The sequence below is a fragment of the Kogia breviceps genome, chromosome 4 (genome assembly GCF_026419965.1).
Source record: "Kogia breviceps isolate mKogBre1 chromosome 4, mKogBre1 haplotype 1, whole genome shotgun sequence".
In the NCBI taxonomy this organism is placed as follows: Eukaryota; Metazoa; Chordata; class Mammalia; order Artiodactyla; family Physeteridae; genus Kogia; species Kogia breviceps.
Window position 1 is genome coordinate 118,003,597 of NC_081313.1, and position 19,393 is coordinate 118,022,989.

Consider the following 19,393-nt stretch of genomic DNA (forward strand, 5'->3'; position numbering starts at 1 on the left):
CACATACAGACTGAAAGTGAGGGGATGGAAAAAGATATTCCATGCAAATGGAAATCAGAAGAAAGCTGGAGTAGCAATTCTCATATCAGACAAAATAGACTTTAAAATAAAAACTATTACAAGAGACAAAGAAGGACACTACATAATGATCAAGGGATCGATCCATGAAGAAAATATAACAATTGTAAATATTTATGCACCCAACATAGGAGCACCTCAATACATAAGGCAAATACTAACAGCCATAAAAGGGGAAATCGACAGTAACACAATCATAGTAGGGGACTTTAACACCCCACTGTCACCAATGGACAGATCATCCAAAATGAAAATAAATAAGGAAACACAAGCTTTAAATGATACATTATACAAGATGGATTTACTTGATTTTTATAGGACATTCCATTCAGAAACAACAGAAAACACATTTTTCTCAAGTGCTCATGGAACATTCTTCAGGATAGATCATATCTTGGGTCACAAATCTAGCCTTGGCAAATTTAAGAAAATTGAAATTGTATCAAGTATCTTTTCTGACCACAACGCTGTGAGACTAGATATCAATTACAGGAAAAGATCTGTAGAAAATACAAACACATGGAGGCTAAACAATACACTACTTAATAACGAAGTGATCACTGAAGAAATCAAAGAGGAAATCAAAAAGTACTTAGAAACAAATGACAATGGAGACACAACGACCCAAAACCTATGGGATACAGCAAAAGCAGTTCTAAGAGGGAAGTTTATAGCAATACAATCATACCTTAAGAAACAGGAAACATCTTGAATAAACAACCTAACTTTGCACCTAAAGCAATTAGAGAAGGAAGAACAAAAAACCCCAAATTTAGCAGAAGGAAAGAAATCATAAGGATCAGATCAGAAAAAAATGAAAAAAAAATGAAGGAAACACTAGCAAAGATCAATAAAAGTAAAAGCTGGTTCTTTGAGAAGATAAATAAAATTGATAAACCATTAGCCAGACTCATCAAGAAGAAAAGGGAGAAGATTCAAATCAGTAGGATTAGAAATAAAAAAGGAGATGTAACAACTGAAACTGCAGAAATACAAAAGATTATTAGAGATTACTACAAGCAACTCTATGGCAATAAAATGGACAACCCGGAAGAAAGGGAAAAATTCTTAGGAATGCACAACCTGCCGAGACTGAACCAAGAAGAAATAGAAAATATGAACAGACCAATCGCAAGCACTGAAATTGAAACTGTGATTAAAAATCTTCCAATGAACAAAAGCCCAGGAACGGATGGCTTCACAGGTGAATTCTATCAAACATTTAGAGAAGAGCTAACACCTATCCTTCTCAAACTCTTCCAAAAGATAGCAAAGGGAGGAGGAACACTCCCTAACTCATTCTATGAGGCCACCATCACCCTGATACCAAAGACAGACAAAGACGTCACAAAGAAAGAAAACTACAGCGCAATATCACTGATGAAAATACATGCAAAAATTCTCAATAAAATACAAGCAAAAGGAATCCAACAGCACATTAAAAGGATCATACACCATGATCAAGTGGGGTTTATCCCAGGAATGCAAGGATTCTTCAATATATGCAAATCAATCAACGTGATACACCATATCAACAAACTGAAGGAGAAAAACCATATGATCATCTCAATAGATGCAGAGAAAGCTTTTGACAAAATTCAACACCCATTTATGATAAAAACCCTGCAGAAAGTAGGCATACAGGGAACTTTCCTCAACATAATAAAGGCCATATATGACAAACCCACAGCCAACATCATCCTCAACAGTGAAAAACTAAAATCATTTCCACTAAGATCAGGAACAAGACAAGGTTGCCCACTCTCACCACTCTTATTCAACCCAGTTTTGGAAGTTCTAGCTACAACAATCAGAGAAGAAAAAGAAATAAAGGAATCCAAATAGGAAAAGAAGAATTAAAGCTGTCACTGTTTGCAGATGACATGATACTATACATAGAGAATCCTAAGGATGCTACCAGAAAAGTACTAGAGCTAATCAATAAAATTTGGTAAAGTAGCAAGGTACAAAATTAATGTACAGAAATCTCTGGCATTCTTATACACTAATGATGAAAAATCTGAAAGGGAAATTAAGAAAACACTCCCATTTACCATTGCAACAAAAAGAATAAAATATCTAGGAATAAACCTACCTAAGGAGACAAAAGACTTGTATGCAGAAAACTATAAGACACTGATGAAAGAAGTTAAAGATGATACAGATAGGTGGAGAAATATACCATGTTCTTGGATTGGAAGAATCAACATTGTGAAAATGACTCTATTACCCAAAGCAATCTACAGATTCAACGCAATCCCTATCAAACTACCACTGGCATTTTTTACAAAACTAGAACAAAAAATTTCACAATTTGTATGGAAACACAAAAGACCCCGAATAGCCAAAGCAATCTTGAGAACGAAAAAATGGAGCTGGAGGAATCAGGCTCCCTGACTTCAGACAATACTACAAGGCCACAGTAATCAAGACAGTATGGTTCTGGCACAAAAACAGAAATATAGATCAATGGAACAGGATAGAAAGCCCAGAGATAAACCCACACACATATGGTCACCTTTGATAAAGGAGGGAAGGATATACAGTGGAGAAAAGACGGCCTCTCCGATAAGTGGTGCTGGGAAAACTGGACAGCTCCCTGTAAAAGTATGAAATTAGAACACTCCCTAACACCACACACACAAATAAACTCAAAATGGGTTAAAGACCTACATGTAAGGCCAGACACTATCAAACTCTTAGAGGAAAACATAGGCAGAACACTCTATGACATAAATCACAGCAAGTTCCTCTTTGACCCATCTCCTAGAGAAATGGAAATAAAAACAAAAATAAACAAATGGGATCTAATGAAACTCAAACGCTTTTGCACAGCAAAGGATACCATAAACAAGACCAAACGACAACGCTCAGAATGGGAGAAAATATTTGCAAATGAAGCAACTGACAAGGGATTAATATACAAAATTTATAAGCAACTCAGGCAGCTCAGTAACAAAAAAACAAACAACCCAATCCAAAAATGGGCAGAAGAACTAAATAGACATTTCTCCGAAGAAGATATACAGATTGCCAACAAACACATGAAAGAATGCTCAACGTCATTACTCATTAGAGAAATGCAAATCAAATCTACAATGAGATATCACCTCACACCGGTCAGATTGGCCATCATCAAAATCTCTAGAAACAATAAATGCTGTAGAGGGTGTGGAGAAAAGGGAGCTCTCTTGCACTGCTGGTGGGAATGTAAATTGATACAGCCACTATGGAGAACAGTATGGAGGTTCCTTAAAAAATTACAAATAGAACTACCATATGACCCCGCAATCCCAATACTGGGCATATACCCTGAGAAAATCATAATTCGAAAAGAGTCATGTACCAAAATGTTCATTGCAGCTCTGCTTACGATAGCCAGGACATGGAAGCAGCCTAAGTGTCCATCAAGAGAGGAATGGATAAAGAAGATGTGGCACATATATACAATGGAATACTACTCAGCCAGAAAAAGAAATGAAACTGAGTTACCTGTAATGAGGTGGATCGACCTGGAGTCTGTCATACAGAGTGAAGTCAGTCAGAAGGGGAAAAACAAATACCGTATGCTAACACATATATATGGAATCTAACGGAAAAAATGTCATGAAGAGATTAGTGGTAGGACGGGAATAAAACACAGACCTACTAGAGCATGGACTTGAGGATATGGGGAGGGGGAAGCGTGGGCTGTGACGAAGTGAGAGAGTGGCAGGGACATATACACACTACCAAATGCAAATTTGATAGCTAGTTGGGAAGCTGCCGCATGGCACAGGGAGATCACTTCTGTGCTTTGTGACCACCTAGAGGGGTGGGAGGGAGGGTGACGCAAGAGGGAAGAGATATATGTATAACTGATTCACTTTGTTGTAAAGGAGAAACTAACACACTATTGTAAAACAGTTATACTCAAATAAAGATGTTAAAAAAAATTCTTCCAACAGACAAAAGCCCAGGACCGGATGGCTTCACAGGCGAAATCTATCAAACATTTAGAGAAGAGCTAACACCTATCCTTCTCAAACTCTTCCAAAAGATAGCAGAGGGAGGAACACTCCCCAAACTCATTCGATGAGGCCACCATCACCCTGACACCAAAACCAGAGAAAGATGTCACAAAGAAAGAAAACTACAGGCCAATATCACTGATGAACATAGATGCAAAAATCCTCAACAAAATATTAGCAAAGAGAATCTAACAGCACATTAAAAGGATCATACACCATGATCAAGTGGGTTTATCCCAGGAATACGAGGCTCCTTCGATATACACAAATCAATCAATGTGATACACCATTATCAACAAATGGAAGGAGAAAAACCATACGATCATCTCAACAGATGCAGAGAAAGCTTCTGACAAAATTCAACACCCATTTATGATAAGAACCCTAAAGAAAGTAGGCATAGAGGGAACTTTCATCAACATAATAAAGGCCATATATGACAAACCCACAGCCAGCATCGTTCTCAATGGTGAAATACTGAAACCATTTCCACTAAGATCAGGAACAAGACAAGGTTGCCCACTCTCACCACTCTTATTCAACCTAGTTTTGGAAGTTCTAGCCACAGCCATGAGAGAAACAAAAGAAAAAAAAGGAATTCAAATCGGAAAAGAAGAAGTAAAGCTGTCACTGTTTGCAGATGACATGATACTATACACATCGAGAATCCTAAGGATGCTACGAGAAAACGACTAGAGCTAATCAATGAATTTGGTAAAGCAGCAGGATACAAAATTAATGCACAGAAATCTCTGGCATTCCTATACACTCATGATGAAAAATCTGCGAGTGAAATTAAGAAGACACTCCCATTTACCACTGCAACAAAAAGAATACAATATCTAGGAATAAACCTACCTAAGGAGACAAAAGTCCTGTATGCAGAAAATTATAAGACACTGATGAAAGAAATTAAAGATGATACAAATAGATGGAGAGATATACCATGTTCTTGGATTGGAAGAATCAATATTGTGAAAATGACTCTACTACACAAAGCAATCTACAGATTCAGTGCAATCCCTATCAAACTACCACTGGCATTTTTTACAGAACTAGAACAAAAAATTTCACAATTTGTATGGAAACACACAACACCACGAATAGCCAAAGCAATCTTGAGAACGAAAAGTGGAGCTGGAGGAATCAGGCTCCCTGACTTCAGACTATACTACAAAGCTACAATAATCACGACAGTATGGTACTGACACAAAAACAGAAATATAGATCAATGGAACAGGATAGAAAGCCCAGAGATAAACCCACACACATATGGTCACCTTTGATAAAGGAGGGAAGGATATACAGTGGAGAAAAGACGGCCTCTCCAATAAGTGGTGCTGGGAAAACTGGACAGCTCCCTGTAAAAGTATGAAATTAGAACACTCCCTAACACCACACACACAAATAAACTCAAAATGGGTTAAAGACCTACATGTAAGGCCAGACACTATCAAACTCTTAGAGGAAAACATAGGCAGAACACTCTATGACATAAATCACAGCAAGTTCCTCTTTGACCCATCTCCTAGAGAAATGGAAATAAAAACAAAAATAAACAAATGGGATCTAATGAAACTCAAACGCTTTTGCACAGCAAAGGATACCATAAACAAGACCAAACGACAACGCTCAGAATGGGAGAAAATATTTGCAAATGAAGCAACTGACAAGGGATTAATATACAAAATTTATAAGCAACTCAGGCAGCTCAATAACAAAAAAACAAACAACCCAATCCAAAAATGGGCAGAAGAACTAAATACACATTTCTGCAAAGAAGATATACAGATTGCCAACAAACACATGAAAGAATGCTCAACGTCATTACTCATTAGAGAAATGCAAATCAAATCTACAATGAGATATCATCTCACACCGGTCAGATTGGCCATCATCAAAAACTCTAGAAACAATAAATGCTGGAGAGGGTGTGGAGAAAAGGGAACACTCTTGCACTGCTGGTGGGAATGTAAATTGATACAGCCACTGTGGAGAACAGTATGGAGGTTCCTTAAAAAATTACAAATAGAACTACCATACGACCCTGCATTCCCACTACTGGGCATATACCCTGAGAAAATCATAATTCAAAAAGAGTCATGTGGGCTTCCCTGGTGGCGCAGTGGTTGAGAGTCCGCCTGCCGATGCAGGAGACACGGGTTCGTGCCCTGGTCCGGGAGGATCCCACGTGCCGCGGAGCGGCTGGGCCCGTGAGCCATGGCCGCTGAGCCTGCGCGTCCGGAGCCTGTGCTCTGCAACGGGAGAGGCCACAACAGTGAGAGGCCCGCAAACCGCAAAAAAAAAAAAAAAAAAAAAAAGAGTCATGTACCAAAATGTTCATTGCAGCTCTATTTACGATAGCCAGGACATGGAAGCAGCCTAAGTGTCCATCAAGAGATGAATGGATAAAGAAGATGTGGCTCATATATAGAATGGAATATTACTCGGCAATAAAAAGAAATGAAACTGAGTTATTTGTAATGAGGTGGATGGACCTGGAGTCTGTCATACAGAGTGAAGTCAGTCAGAAGGGGAGAAACAAATACTGTATGCTAACACATATATATGGAATATAAGGGAAAAATGTCATGAAGGGACTAGGAGTAGGATAGGAATAAAACACAGACCTACTAGAGTGTGGATTTGAGGATATGGGGAGGGGGAAGGGTAAGCTGTGACGAAGTGAGAGAGTGGCAGGGACATATACACACTACCAAATGTAAATTAGCTAGTGGGAAGCTGCTGCATAGCACAGGGAGATCACTTCTGTGCTTTGTGACCACCTAGAGGGGTGGGATAGGGAGGGTGGGAGGGAGGGAGACACAAGAGGGAAGAGATATGGGAACATATGTATAACTTTCACTTTGTTGTAAAGCAGAAACTAACACACCATTGTAAAACAGTTATACTCCAATAAATATGTTAAGAAAAAGAGATGAAGGGATCAAGACGATATGGTATATATATATACATGTATAATGGAGTACTAATCAGCCATTTAAAAAGGATGAAATAATGCCATTTGCAGCAACACAGATGGACCAAGAGATTATCACATTGGCTCGGCCAAAAAGTTCATTCTAGTCTTTCCATAACATGGTACGGAAAACATCTTCCCACTACCACTTCCCGAAACTAAGTGAAGGAAGTCGGAAAGAGAAAGACATATACCATATGGTATCACTTACATGTGGAATCTGAAATATGACACAAAAGAACTCATCTGCACAGACTCAGAGACATAAAGAACAGACCAGTGGTTGCCAAGAAGGAGAAGGGCAGGGGAGGGATGGATTGGGAGTCTGGGCTTAGCAGATATAAACTATTACATAGAGAATGGATAAACAACTAGGTGCTTCTGTTTACCACAGGCAGCTATAAACAACCTCCTGTGATACACTGTAAGAGAAAGGAATATGAAAAAGAATCTTTTTATAGTAATTCTGAATACTGTGCTGAAGAGCAGAAAATTAACACAACATTGTATATCAAATATACTTCAATAAAATAAATTTTTAAAAAAACACCACAGTGTGGTATTGGCACAATAACAGACATATAGATTAATAGACCCCAATATGGAAACCAGAAAAAAAATCCACATACCGACGGTCAATTAATCTTTGATGAAGGAGCAAGTATAAACAATGAAGAAAAGACCGTCTCTTCAGCCAGTGGTATAGGGAAAGATAAACAGCCCCATGTAAATCAATGAAGTTAGAACACTCCCTCCCACCATGCACAAAAATAAACTCAAAATGGCTTAAAGACTTAAATATAAAGACATGACACCATAAAACACCTAGAAGAAATCATAGGCAAACCATCCTCTGACAAAAATCCTAGCAGTGTTTGTTTAGATCAGCTGGCCAACAAAAAAGAATTAAAAGCATAAATAAACAAACAGGACTAATCAACCTTATAAGCTCTTCCACAGCAAAGGAAAGCATCAACAAAACAAAACAAAAAGCCTACAGAATGAAAGAAAATGTTTTCACATGATGCGACCAACACGGGTTTAACTTCTAAAATATACAAACAGCTCATACAACTCAATTCAAACCAACAAACAAACCAAACAACCAATCCAAAAATGGGCAGAAGACTTAAATAGAGATTTATTCAAAGAAGACATCCAGATGGCCAATGGACACATGAAAAATGCTCAGCATTGCTGATTATTAGAGAAATGCAAATCAAAACTACAAAGTGGTACCACCTCATGCCAGTCAGAATGGCCATCACTACAAAAACAAAAAAAAGCCTACAAAAAACAAATGCTGGAGAGGGTGTGAGAAAAGGGAACCTTCCTACAGTACTGGTGCGAATGTATATGGGTGTAGCCACTAGCGTAAACAGTAAGCAGGGTCCCCTAAAAAGTACAAAAAGAGTTACATTATGATCCAGCAATCCTATTCCTTGGCATATCCAGACAAAACTATCATTCAAAGAGATACATGCATCCCTATGTTCACAGCAGCACTATTCACAAGCCAAGACATGGGAACAACCTAAATGTCCATTGACAGATGAATGGATCAAGATGTGGTACATGTATACAATGGAGTATTGCTCAGCCATAAAAGAGAATGAAATAATGCCATCTGCAGCAACATGGATGGATCAAGAGAGTATCTACTGGCTTGGCCAAAAAGTTAGTTGTCGTTTTTCCATAACATCTTACGTAAAACATCTTCCCAGTACCACTTCCCAATACTATGTGAAGGACGTCAAAAAGAAAGAGACAAATACCCTATGGTATCACTTACATGTGGAATCTGACATATGACAAAAACGAACTCATATGCAAACAGAAACAGGCTCAGAGTCATAGAGAACAGACCTGTGGTTGCCAAGAAGGAGAGGGACTAGGAGAGGGATGGATTGGGAGTTTGGGATTAGCAGATGTAAACTATTATACAGAGACTGGATTAAGAAGGAGGTCCTACTGTATAGCACATTTAACTATATACAATATCCTATGATAAATAGTAATGGAAATAAATATGAAAAAGTATCTGTATATATGTAAAACTGAATCAGTCTGCTGTATATCAGAAATCATCACAACATCATAACTCAACTATGCTTCAATAAAATAAATTACAAAAAAATACAGTGTGGGGTCTTCCCTTGCGGTTCACTGTTTAAGATTCTGTGCTACCAATATAGGGGGCATAGGTTCGATCCCTGGTCAGGGAACTAAGATCCCCAATGCCGCACAGCACGGCCTTAACAAAAGAAAAGACCTTAGCAGTCCCAAGCTCTGAAAAAAATGAGTGGAAAACACACACACACACACACACACACACACACACACACACACACACACACACCAGACCCCTTGCCCTTGCCCATGTGCAGCCCAAAATTTAAAAAATGGTATTTTAAAAACCACAGTGTGATATAGACACAAAAACAGACATACAGATCAATGGGAAAGGATAAGCAGCCTGGAAATAAATCCACACGCTGACAGTCGGTTAATCTTTGACGAGGGAGAGAAGAATATACATTGGAGAAAAGACAGTCTCTTCTCAAGTGGTGTTGGGAACTCTGGACAGCCACATGTAAATTAATGAAGTTAGAGTACTCCCTCCCACCATACACAAAAATAAACTCAAAATGGCTTAAAGACTTAAATATAAGACACGACACCATAAAATTCCTAGAAGAGAACATAGGTAAATGATTCTCTGATATAAATTATAGCAATATTTTCTTAGATAAGTCTCCCAAGGCAAAAGAAATAGAAGAAAAATTAAACAAATGGGACCTAATCAACCTTATTAGCTTTTGCTCAGCAAAGGAAACCATCAACAAAACAAAAAGACAACCTACAGCATGGGAGAAAATATTTACAAACCATGCGACCAACAAGGGCTTAATTTCTAAAATATCCAAACAGCTCATACACTTAATACCAAAAAACAAACAAACATACAAACAAAAAACAAACAACCCAATCAAAAAATGGATAGAAGACCCAAATAGACATTTCTCCAAAGAAGACATCCAGATGCCCAACAGACACATGAAAAGATGCTCAACATCGCTAATTATTAGAGAAATGCAAATCAAAACTATAATAAGGTACCTCCTCACACCAGTCAGAATGGCCATCATTAAAAAGTCTACAAATGACAAATACTGGAGACAGTGTGGAGAAAAGGCAACCCTCCTACACTGTTCGTAGGAATGTAAATTGGTGCAGCCACTATGGAGAACAGCATGGAGATTCCTATAAAAACTACAAATAGAGTACCACATGATCCAGCAATCCCAATCCTGGCCATATATCCAGACAAAACTATAACTCAAAGAGATATATGCACCCCTACGTTCATAGCAGCACTATTCACAATAGCCAAAACATGGAAACGATGGAAATGTCCATCAACAGATGAATGGATAAAGAAGATGTGGTGTACATATACAAAAATAATGTTACTCAGCCATGTAAAAGAATTAAATAATGCCATTTGCAGCAACATGGATGGACTTCGAGATTATCATAGGAAGTGAAGTAAGTCAGACCAAGAAAGACAAATATCTGGTATCGCTTATATATGGAATATAAGAAATAATACAAATAAACTTGTTTACAAATTAGAAACAGACTCAGACAGAAAACAAAATTATGCTTACTCAAGGGGAAGGGGGAGGAGATAAAATAGGAGTTTGGATTAACAGATATACAATATTATATATAAAACAGATAAACAACAAGGATTTACTATATAGCACAGGGAGCTATATTCAATGTCTTGTAATAACCTATAATGAAAATGAATCTGAAAAATAATATATATATCTATATCTGGATCACTTTGCTGTACACCTGAAACTAACATGATAGACACTTAGGTTTTTTCCATGTCTTGGCTATTGTGAATAATGCTACAATGAACATAGGGGTGCAAATATTTCTTCGAGATAGTGATTTCATTTCCTTCAGATATATACCCATAAGTGGAATTGCTGGATCATATGATAGTTCTATTTTTAATTTTTGGAGGAACTTCCATACTCTTTTCCACAGTGGCTGTACCAATTTACATTCCCACCAACAGTACACAAGGGAGTCATTAAGACTTACATTTGTTGGTAGGAGTAAACCGAACTATGTAGATAAGTTCCTTGTTTTCATTGTATCACCACTTAAAATAGCTAGCACTTATGAAACATTATGATGTTCCAAACACTAGGCTGACTATTTCATAAGCATTGTTTCACTTAATTCTTACAAATTCATGAAGTAGATACCATCCTTACATCCGTTTTTTTTTTTTTTTCTTCAGATGAGGAAACTGAAGTCTGGAGAGAGTAAAGAATTTTCCTAACTTAACATATACGATGTAGCAGAGCCAGTACTTGGATATGAGTCTTTCTGACATAAAAGTCTAGGCTCTTAATCACCACTCAAAAATATCTCCTAAAGATATTGTTAACAGAACAAGCCACTTATACACGCACATACTCATGCTTAGGACTCTCCTTTAAGTTGAGTATTAGATAGATGAGCAAACTCAAATAGGAAAAAAGGGCCCAGCCCTAGTCTTTTAGTTAGTTGTCACCCCACAACACGTCACACAGAACTCTGTGATGTTGACTGAGTAAAAGACTGTATCCCAAGTAAGCTATGATGTTCCCATCATCTGAGTAAATCTTCTTTCCTGTAAAATCAGAAATACTTTATCTACTTTATCTGCAGTAGAAAACTATTTCAGTGGGTTTCTTTTTAAGTTGGTACCATAAAATTCAACTTAGCTCAAACCTCACCTCCTCTGAGAATCTTTCCTGATACCCCATTTCTGTTCTTACTTAAATATTCCTTTTGAGTACTTCAGAGTGCCTGTGCAAATCTGTCTTAGCACTTGTTACTCACTACAGTAATTATCGCTTTACTTTACTTCTAAGCTGTAACCTCTTGCCGTGTAAGTACCAGGCTTTACTCCATTTAATATCCCTAATGCCTTTCACAGTGCCTGAAGTTAATCTGTGTAATAAACACCTGCCGATGAATTTAAAAACTCAGTGAATGTACAGCCAAACGACTGGCCTGTCCAAAATGGAAGAAATCAAATTCAAGTTACTCTCAAAAGAAATTGTACAGGTGACTGATAATAAAGCCGTATACTAATTAAAAATTGTAATTAGCTAAACTAAAAGTCGGAAAAGTAATTTAAACTATCAGGGGGTAAGAACTGTGCCACTAGACCACGTGACACGAACAGATTTTTTTTTTTTTTTTTTTGACAGTTTCTGAGGGAAAAGCGCTGTACAAACCAGGTTTTCAGTTCAGACGCCTGGCGGCGCTGCAGGCTAAAAATGGAGGTGGAGCCAGGCGCTTGCCACAGACTCCATTTTAGAAAAGACAAAACTGAGAAGGGCTGTGGGTTGACGCGCCTTGGAAAACGTCGGCAGCAAGCTGAGATTTCAGACCTTTTTTCAAACAAATGGGAACTAGATATATGTTGATGTTATCCCTACTGGAAGACTTCCGAAGGCTTCTTTCATTAAAGACAACGCAGTCAAAGAGGCTATGCTGGAAAGTGAGAGAAAATCTGGCAGAAAAAGGCAAGTGGTGAGTTTTCCTTTTCTTCCTAGGCGTAGCGTAAGCAGTCCAGGAAAAGGAAGGCTGCTTTTTATAGCCAGTTCCTGGAGATCTGGCCTCGCAGCGGAAAGGGGAGTGTCTGCGTAGCAGCGAGCAGACAGACCTGAGCAAGGTGGTTTCCAAACTGACCAAAGATTCGTGAGTAAAGGCTCTTCTGTGAGTGGATCTAAACTATTAAGAGATCAAAGAATATTTTAGATACACCCACAGAAGAGCCTTTCCTCCCGAATAGGAAGCCAGACCTATAGAAACTATACATTTCCAAGTATTACCTGTAAACTTTTTTGTTTTTCTGAGAAAAATCTATGAATCTGAGATGTTGCCCCTTTGAAAAATTCTTGTGAATGTTTCAGAATGTGCATGGGGATGTGCATGAGATTTGGTTGAATTTTCCACCATTGGAAACCAAACAGGGAGTTTAATTTCACAATAATATGCAATGCAATAGTGGGGTAAGTAATTTGCACATTCTTGGGGGAAAATCACTGGATGAAGAACAACCTATGGTAAGTTTAACTCTCACAGAAGAGAATGGTAGGTATCAACACTAGTCTCAGACCTCCTAAGGTCCAGATCATGACAATCAGTGACAACCTTTGAGATGCATGCTCTCAATGCATGCAGATGCATGCAGGTTGTCAAAGCCTGCTGAAGATTTAATCTCAGTATATTAAGGAGCTGTTCACAGAATTCTCCAGGCTCACTGAATTTTCCAGTCTCACTGAATTCTCCAATCTCTGGTGCGTACTCACCACACATTTTAAATAACACTCATATATGTGCATTATAAACATCCACTGCAAGAAAAGTACCAGGCAACTTCATGGCTACATGGCAAACATTCAGGCAATTTACATAGGAAATAGTTTCAGAAATACCTTTCTGCATGTAAAAGATGTTGGATGACAATTCCATAAAATTGGTGATGTTGACACTTACCGGCTCATCCTACAGTACTTCCAGAAGAAGACTTCACCTCTTTAAGGATTATCTCAGAACTCTGGAATAAAAAGAAAATGCCTTGGTCCTTCCTTCCAGAATTTTCTTTCCATTGAATGTAAAAAAAAAAAAAAAAATCCCCATAGTCTGCCAACCTAATGCAAGACAGAGAGATGGGAGATACATCTCTTTAACATCACCTTATCTCCAATTAAATTAGGTTCTTTGAAGCTAAAAACAAGATAGTATGTGGAGACAACTATTACCCTTGGAATTCTTGCTTTTGGGGCTCTGGGTAAAAAGTAGAGGAAACACCCCCTTTCTGAATAATGCTATAGTTGTTGTTTTATTGCTCTATCTTCAGTAGTGCTTTCTTTTCTTCTGAAGCATAGCTAATTGCTAATTTATAGTCAACAAGTACCAATGCCTTAGCTATTTTTATCTTTTGTTTACCTATAAGACAACTGATCTGGACGCTTCAAAAAATTCAGTATCAATAAATACAGGGGACTGTTTTAGAATAAACAGATGTAACACCAATACAATCATGAAACTTGGTTTAAAAACAAATTTTCTAAGACATTCCTTATGTCAAGTGGTTAAGAAAAGTGCATTTGTAAAAGGAATTCAAGAGTGAATATGAATTATTATTTAAGTTGAAGAAAACTGGGGGAGGATAATGGAAGGATAATTTTTAAAAGTTATTAGGGACTTGATTCTAGATAATATGGAATTATTGTTACTTCGGTACATTGAGAGACACTACTTGAAAATATTCCATTTAGATTGCCATCAGTCTGAAAGAAAGGATTGGGATTTCCTTAATGTTTTGGAAAAAATAAAAACTCGGAAAGGACGCAGGGTGGCGCTGCAGCATTAGAAGTAGAAGGAAGAAGGCTACCAGTCGGCGCTCCTCTAACCAGATGCTCTGCTAAAGAAGCAAGCAGGACAAGGCTTTCTAAGGCAGTTGCTCCGGGAAACCAGGGCCCTAGGCATCTCCACTTATCCCAGTATCTGAGTGATACTGGGAGACAGATCAGCGACAACGTGAATCCGAGCTGGGTCAAGTTTGTTGGGAGGCGAGAGAGCGATGGAGGCAGGAGAGAGAAAGAAATGCTTTCTGAAACAAAGGCAAGTCTTGATATTCTTTGTTTTGCTGGGCATAGCTCATGCTGGTTCTGAGCCTAGGCGTTATTCAGTGGCCGAGGAAATGGACAGTGGCTCCTTTGTGGCCAATCTGTTGAAAGACTTGGGGTTGGAGGTAGATGATCTAGCTGCTCGGGCCCCCCGGGTCATTTCCAAAGGGAAAAAAATGCGTTTGCATTTTGATAGGCAGACCGGGGATTTGTTGTTAAATGAGAAACCGGACCGGGAGGAGCTATGTGGCCCTACAGAGCCCTGTGTTCTACCTTTCCAGATGTTACTGGAAAATCCCTTTAAGTTTTTCCAGGCTGAGCTACGGATTAGGGACATAAATGATCATTCTCCAGTTTTCCTAGACAAAGAAATAATACTGAAAATTTCAGAAAGTATCCCTCCTGGAACTACTTTCCTAATAGAGCGCGCCCAGGATTTAGATGTAGGAAGCAACAGTCTCCAAAGTTATGCAGTCAGCCCCAATTCCCACTTCCATCTTAAATTACATGACAGTTCCGACGGCACAATATTACCACAGCTGGTGCTGGACAAAGCACTGGATAGAGAGGAACAACCTGAGATCAGATTAACCCTCACAGCGCTGGATGGTGGGATTCCACCCAGGTCTGGGACCGCCCTAATCCGCATTGAAGTCTTAGACATCAATGATAATGCCCCCGAGTTTGCAAAGCTGCACTATGAGGTGCATGTCCTAGAAAACAGCCCCATTGGATCCCAGGTTGCCATTGTCTCTGCCAGAGATTTAGATATTGGAACCTATGGAGAAATAGCTTATGTACTTTCCCAAGCATCTGAGGATATTCGGAAAACATTTGGAATAAATGCAAAATCGGGAGAACTCCTTTTAACACAGGAACTGGATTTTGAATCTATTCAGACTTACACATTAAATATTCAGGCGACAGATGGTGGGGGCCTTTCTGGTAGTTGTGTGGTGTTTGTCCAAGTGATGGATTTGAATGACAACTCGCCGGAACTGACCATGTCAACGCTTATCAGTGAGATCCCAGAAAACTTGCAGGAGACCGTAATTGCTGTATTCAGCGTTTCAGATCCTGACTCAGGAGACAATGGAAGGATGGTTTGCTCCATCCAAGATGATCTTCCTTTCATTCTTAAACCTTCTGTTCAGAATTTTTACAGTTTAGTCACAAACACAGCCCTGGACCGAGAAACAAGATCCGAATATAACATCACCATCACCGTCACAGATATGGGGACACCGAGACTGAAAACCGAGCACAACATAACCGTGCTGGTGTCCGACGTCAACGACAACGCCCCCGCCTTCACCCAGACCTCCTACACCCTGTCCGTCCGCGAGAACAACAGCCCCGCCCTGCACATCGGCAGCGTCCGCGCCACAGACAGAGACGCGGGCGCCAACGCCCAGGTCACCTACTCGCTGCTGCCACCCCTCGACGCGCACGTGCCCCTGGCCTCCCTGGTGTCCATCAACCCGGACAACGGCCACCTGTTCGCCCTGAGGTCCCTGGACTACGAGGCCCTGCGGGCGTTCGAGTTCCGCGTGGGCGCCGCCGACCGCGGCTCGCCCGCGCTCAGCAGCCAGGCGCTGGTGCGCGTGCTCGTGACGGACGACAACGACAACGCGCCCTTCGTGCTGTACCCGCTGCAGAACGCCTCGGCGCCCTGCACCGAGCTGGTGCCCAGGGCGGCCGAGGCGGGCTACCTGGTGACCAAGGTGGTGGCGGTGGACGGCGACTCGGGCCAGAACGCCTGGCTGTCGTACCAGCTGCTCAAGGCCACGGAGCCCGGGCTGTTCGGCGTGTGGGCGCACAACGGCGAGGTGCGCACGGCCCGGCTGCTGAGCGAGCGCGACGCGGCCAAGCACAGGCTGGTGGTGCTGGTCAAGGACAACGGCGAGCCGCCGCTGTCGGCCAGCGTCACGCTGCACGTGCTGCTGGTGGACGGCTTCTCGCAGCCCTACCTGCCGGCGCCGGAAGCGGAAGCGGCGGACGCGGCTCCGGCCGCCGCGCTCACCGTCTACCTGGTGGTCGCCTTGGCGTCGGTGTCGTCGCTCTTCCTCTTCTCGGTGCTGGTGTTTGTCGCGGTGCGGCTGTGCAGGAGGGGCGGGGCGGCCTCGGTGGGTCGCTACTCGGTGCCCGAGGGCCCCTTTCCGGGACACCTGGTGGACGTCAGCGGCACGGGGACCCTGTCCCACAGCTACCAGTACGAGGTGTGTCTGACGGGAGGCTCCGGGACTTTCAAGTTCCTCAAGCCGATTATCCCAAACTTCCTTACTCAAGATGAGGAGAGGGTTAGTGAGGCAAACCCCAGTTTCAGGAATAGTTTTGAATTCAGTTAAATTTTAATAAGGGTCTATGATGCCTAGTCTCATTAAATTGTGGAAAGTCCTTTTTTACTGCCTTGCCCATTGCAGTTGTTTTCTTTGTATTTGAAATGTAACTATCTTATTCCAATTCAGTGCATGTTACTGCTGTTTCTAGATTGCTGCTCTGTGGTATAATGAATGCAAATTTTCTTTCTTTTCTTACTGTTAATATCACTGTAACTTAATTCGATTTAATGTGTGAAAGTATATTTTGTATTTTCTGAAGTCATTAATTTTTAGAGCACTTTTTTCAAAATTCACCTTCCACAGTCTCTAGGTAATTTTTGCAGTCCTACATTTTTGAAGGTTTGCAATAAGTACATAGGATTATTCTTTTTTCCTACCCAGAATATTTGTGTTTGTATAGAGTATTCTCTTAGGCTAGTTTAACTTTCTTCCTGTGAACTCACATTGGCTAAAACCATTAACATAGGTACATTCATGAATAACAAAGCACCCTCTCACACTTTTCTAAATATATACTTCCTTAAAATGTTCATACCTGATAATTTTGATTCTTTAGAGATTGTGAAAACCTTGACTGTTGGATTCTACAAATCATTCACATTAAAAGTCTTCAATAAATCAACTACCAATATTCTAAAATGTAGTTAAATAGCAATGCCCAGTCATTTTCAGACATGCTAATTATTCATGCTTTTTATTAAAAATTTTAAAACCTGTTTCAATCCCTCCATTTAAAAATCTGTTTTAATTATTTAAAACCATCTATTCTTTGAGTACTTCATTAAAATCCAAAAGATCTGAGAGAGTACATGTCTTTGTCCATGACCAAATTTTAGAAACTTCATATGTAATTTGGCATTGCATTTTCAAAAACATCTGGAGCATTTATGATTCAATTGGAAATAAGCCCATGGAAAAAATATTTATCTTGGTTTGCTCATTCTATTTTTTTCCCCTGACTACTTTCATTTCCCCCCTTTCAGTTTCCTAGATTTTTCAATGCTTTTTTGTTTCCTTTTTAGTGCTTGAGTTCCTGTTTCTCATTAGCTCTCCATTTATTGCATGATTAGCACAATGACTCCAAGACTAGGTTCTTCATAAAAATTTTAAATGACTGATTGAAGGAAAGAAATGTTTTTATTTCATCTGTGATATACTGACACTCAAATACATTAAAATACTCACAGGACAAATTTTGCTGGAATTAAATGCTCTCTGATTTAATTTTTGGTTATTAACAGAACTTCACTGTTGTTCAAACATTATGCAGTTATCAGTGCTTTGTGTCTCTTTCCTTCAAGATATTTTTCTTTTTTCTTTTTCTGCTTAATTTTAATCTCCTCTCCTGCCCACTAGCTTAAGGAATCCACATGGGGAAATTGTGTTTTCAATTTCATGATTTATATTTTCCTTCCATAATTCCTTAAATGATTCATTTAACTTTCTTTATTCTTATTTATTTCTTGCAGTTCAATTTCTGATCCACACATTAAAACAGAATTTTAGATGTTCTTCAGACTATCTTTAAATTTTTATATTATTTTGTTTATTTGAACATACTATTAAAATTATAATATAAAATTTAAATGTCTCATTTTGAGTTTAGCATTCATACAGAGAAGTATCTTGGTATCAAAGGTCTTTGATCCACCAAATTATTACCTGTAGGATCTTGGATAAGTCATATAATTTCTGTTCCCCCGGAAATGATAACAGCTATTTAAATAGCTTGCAGTTATGTCCAAATAAGATAACATAAGAATAAGAAGTGTAATTTTGTTATTTTTAGTATCACTAATATTAAGAGTAAATTTAATAAATGGTCCTTCATATAACATTACTTATAATTGTGAAGAAGCTATATTGAACACATGATATTTATGCTGTTTCACTGCTCTGCCCAAAACCTTGCAACAGCTTCCTTTCACTCTTAGAATAAAATCCAGCCACCTATTATTTGGCCCCTGCCTACCTGTCCAGCCTTCTCTTCCCACTTACTCTTTTTTTTAATAGGTGATATTTATGTTTCTTTTTTAAAAAATGTCTATTTATTTATTTTTGGCTGCACTGAGTCTTTGTTGCTGTGCGCCAGCTTTCTCTAGTTGCCACAAGCTGGGGCTGCTCTTCGTTGTGGTGCGCGGGCTTCTCATTGTGGTGGCTTCCGTCATTGCAGAGTGCGGGCTTAGTTAGTCCTCGCCATGTGGGATCTTCTGGACCAGGGCTCGAACCCGTATCTCCTGCATTGGTAGGTGGATTCTTAACCACTGC

At 39.5% G+C, this 19,393-nt stretch overlaps 1 protein-coding gene across 1 annotated transcript; it reads left to right on the forward strand.

Annotated features, from left to right (window-relative positions):
- The first annotated feature begins 14,591 nt into the window (after positions 1-14,591).
- Positions 14,592-17,241, forward strand: LOC131754480 (protocadherin beta-2). The gene has a single exon (XM_059060143.2). The coding sequence runs from the start codon at positions 14,738-14,740 to the stop codon at positions 17,129-17,131; it is 2,394 nt and encodes a 797-aa protein (XP_058916126.1). The 5' UTR covers positions 14,592-14,737; the 3' UTR covers positions 17,132-17,241.
- Positions 17,242-19,393: the final 2,152 nt, after the last annotated feature.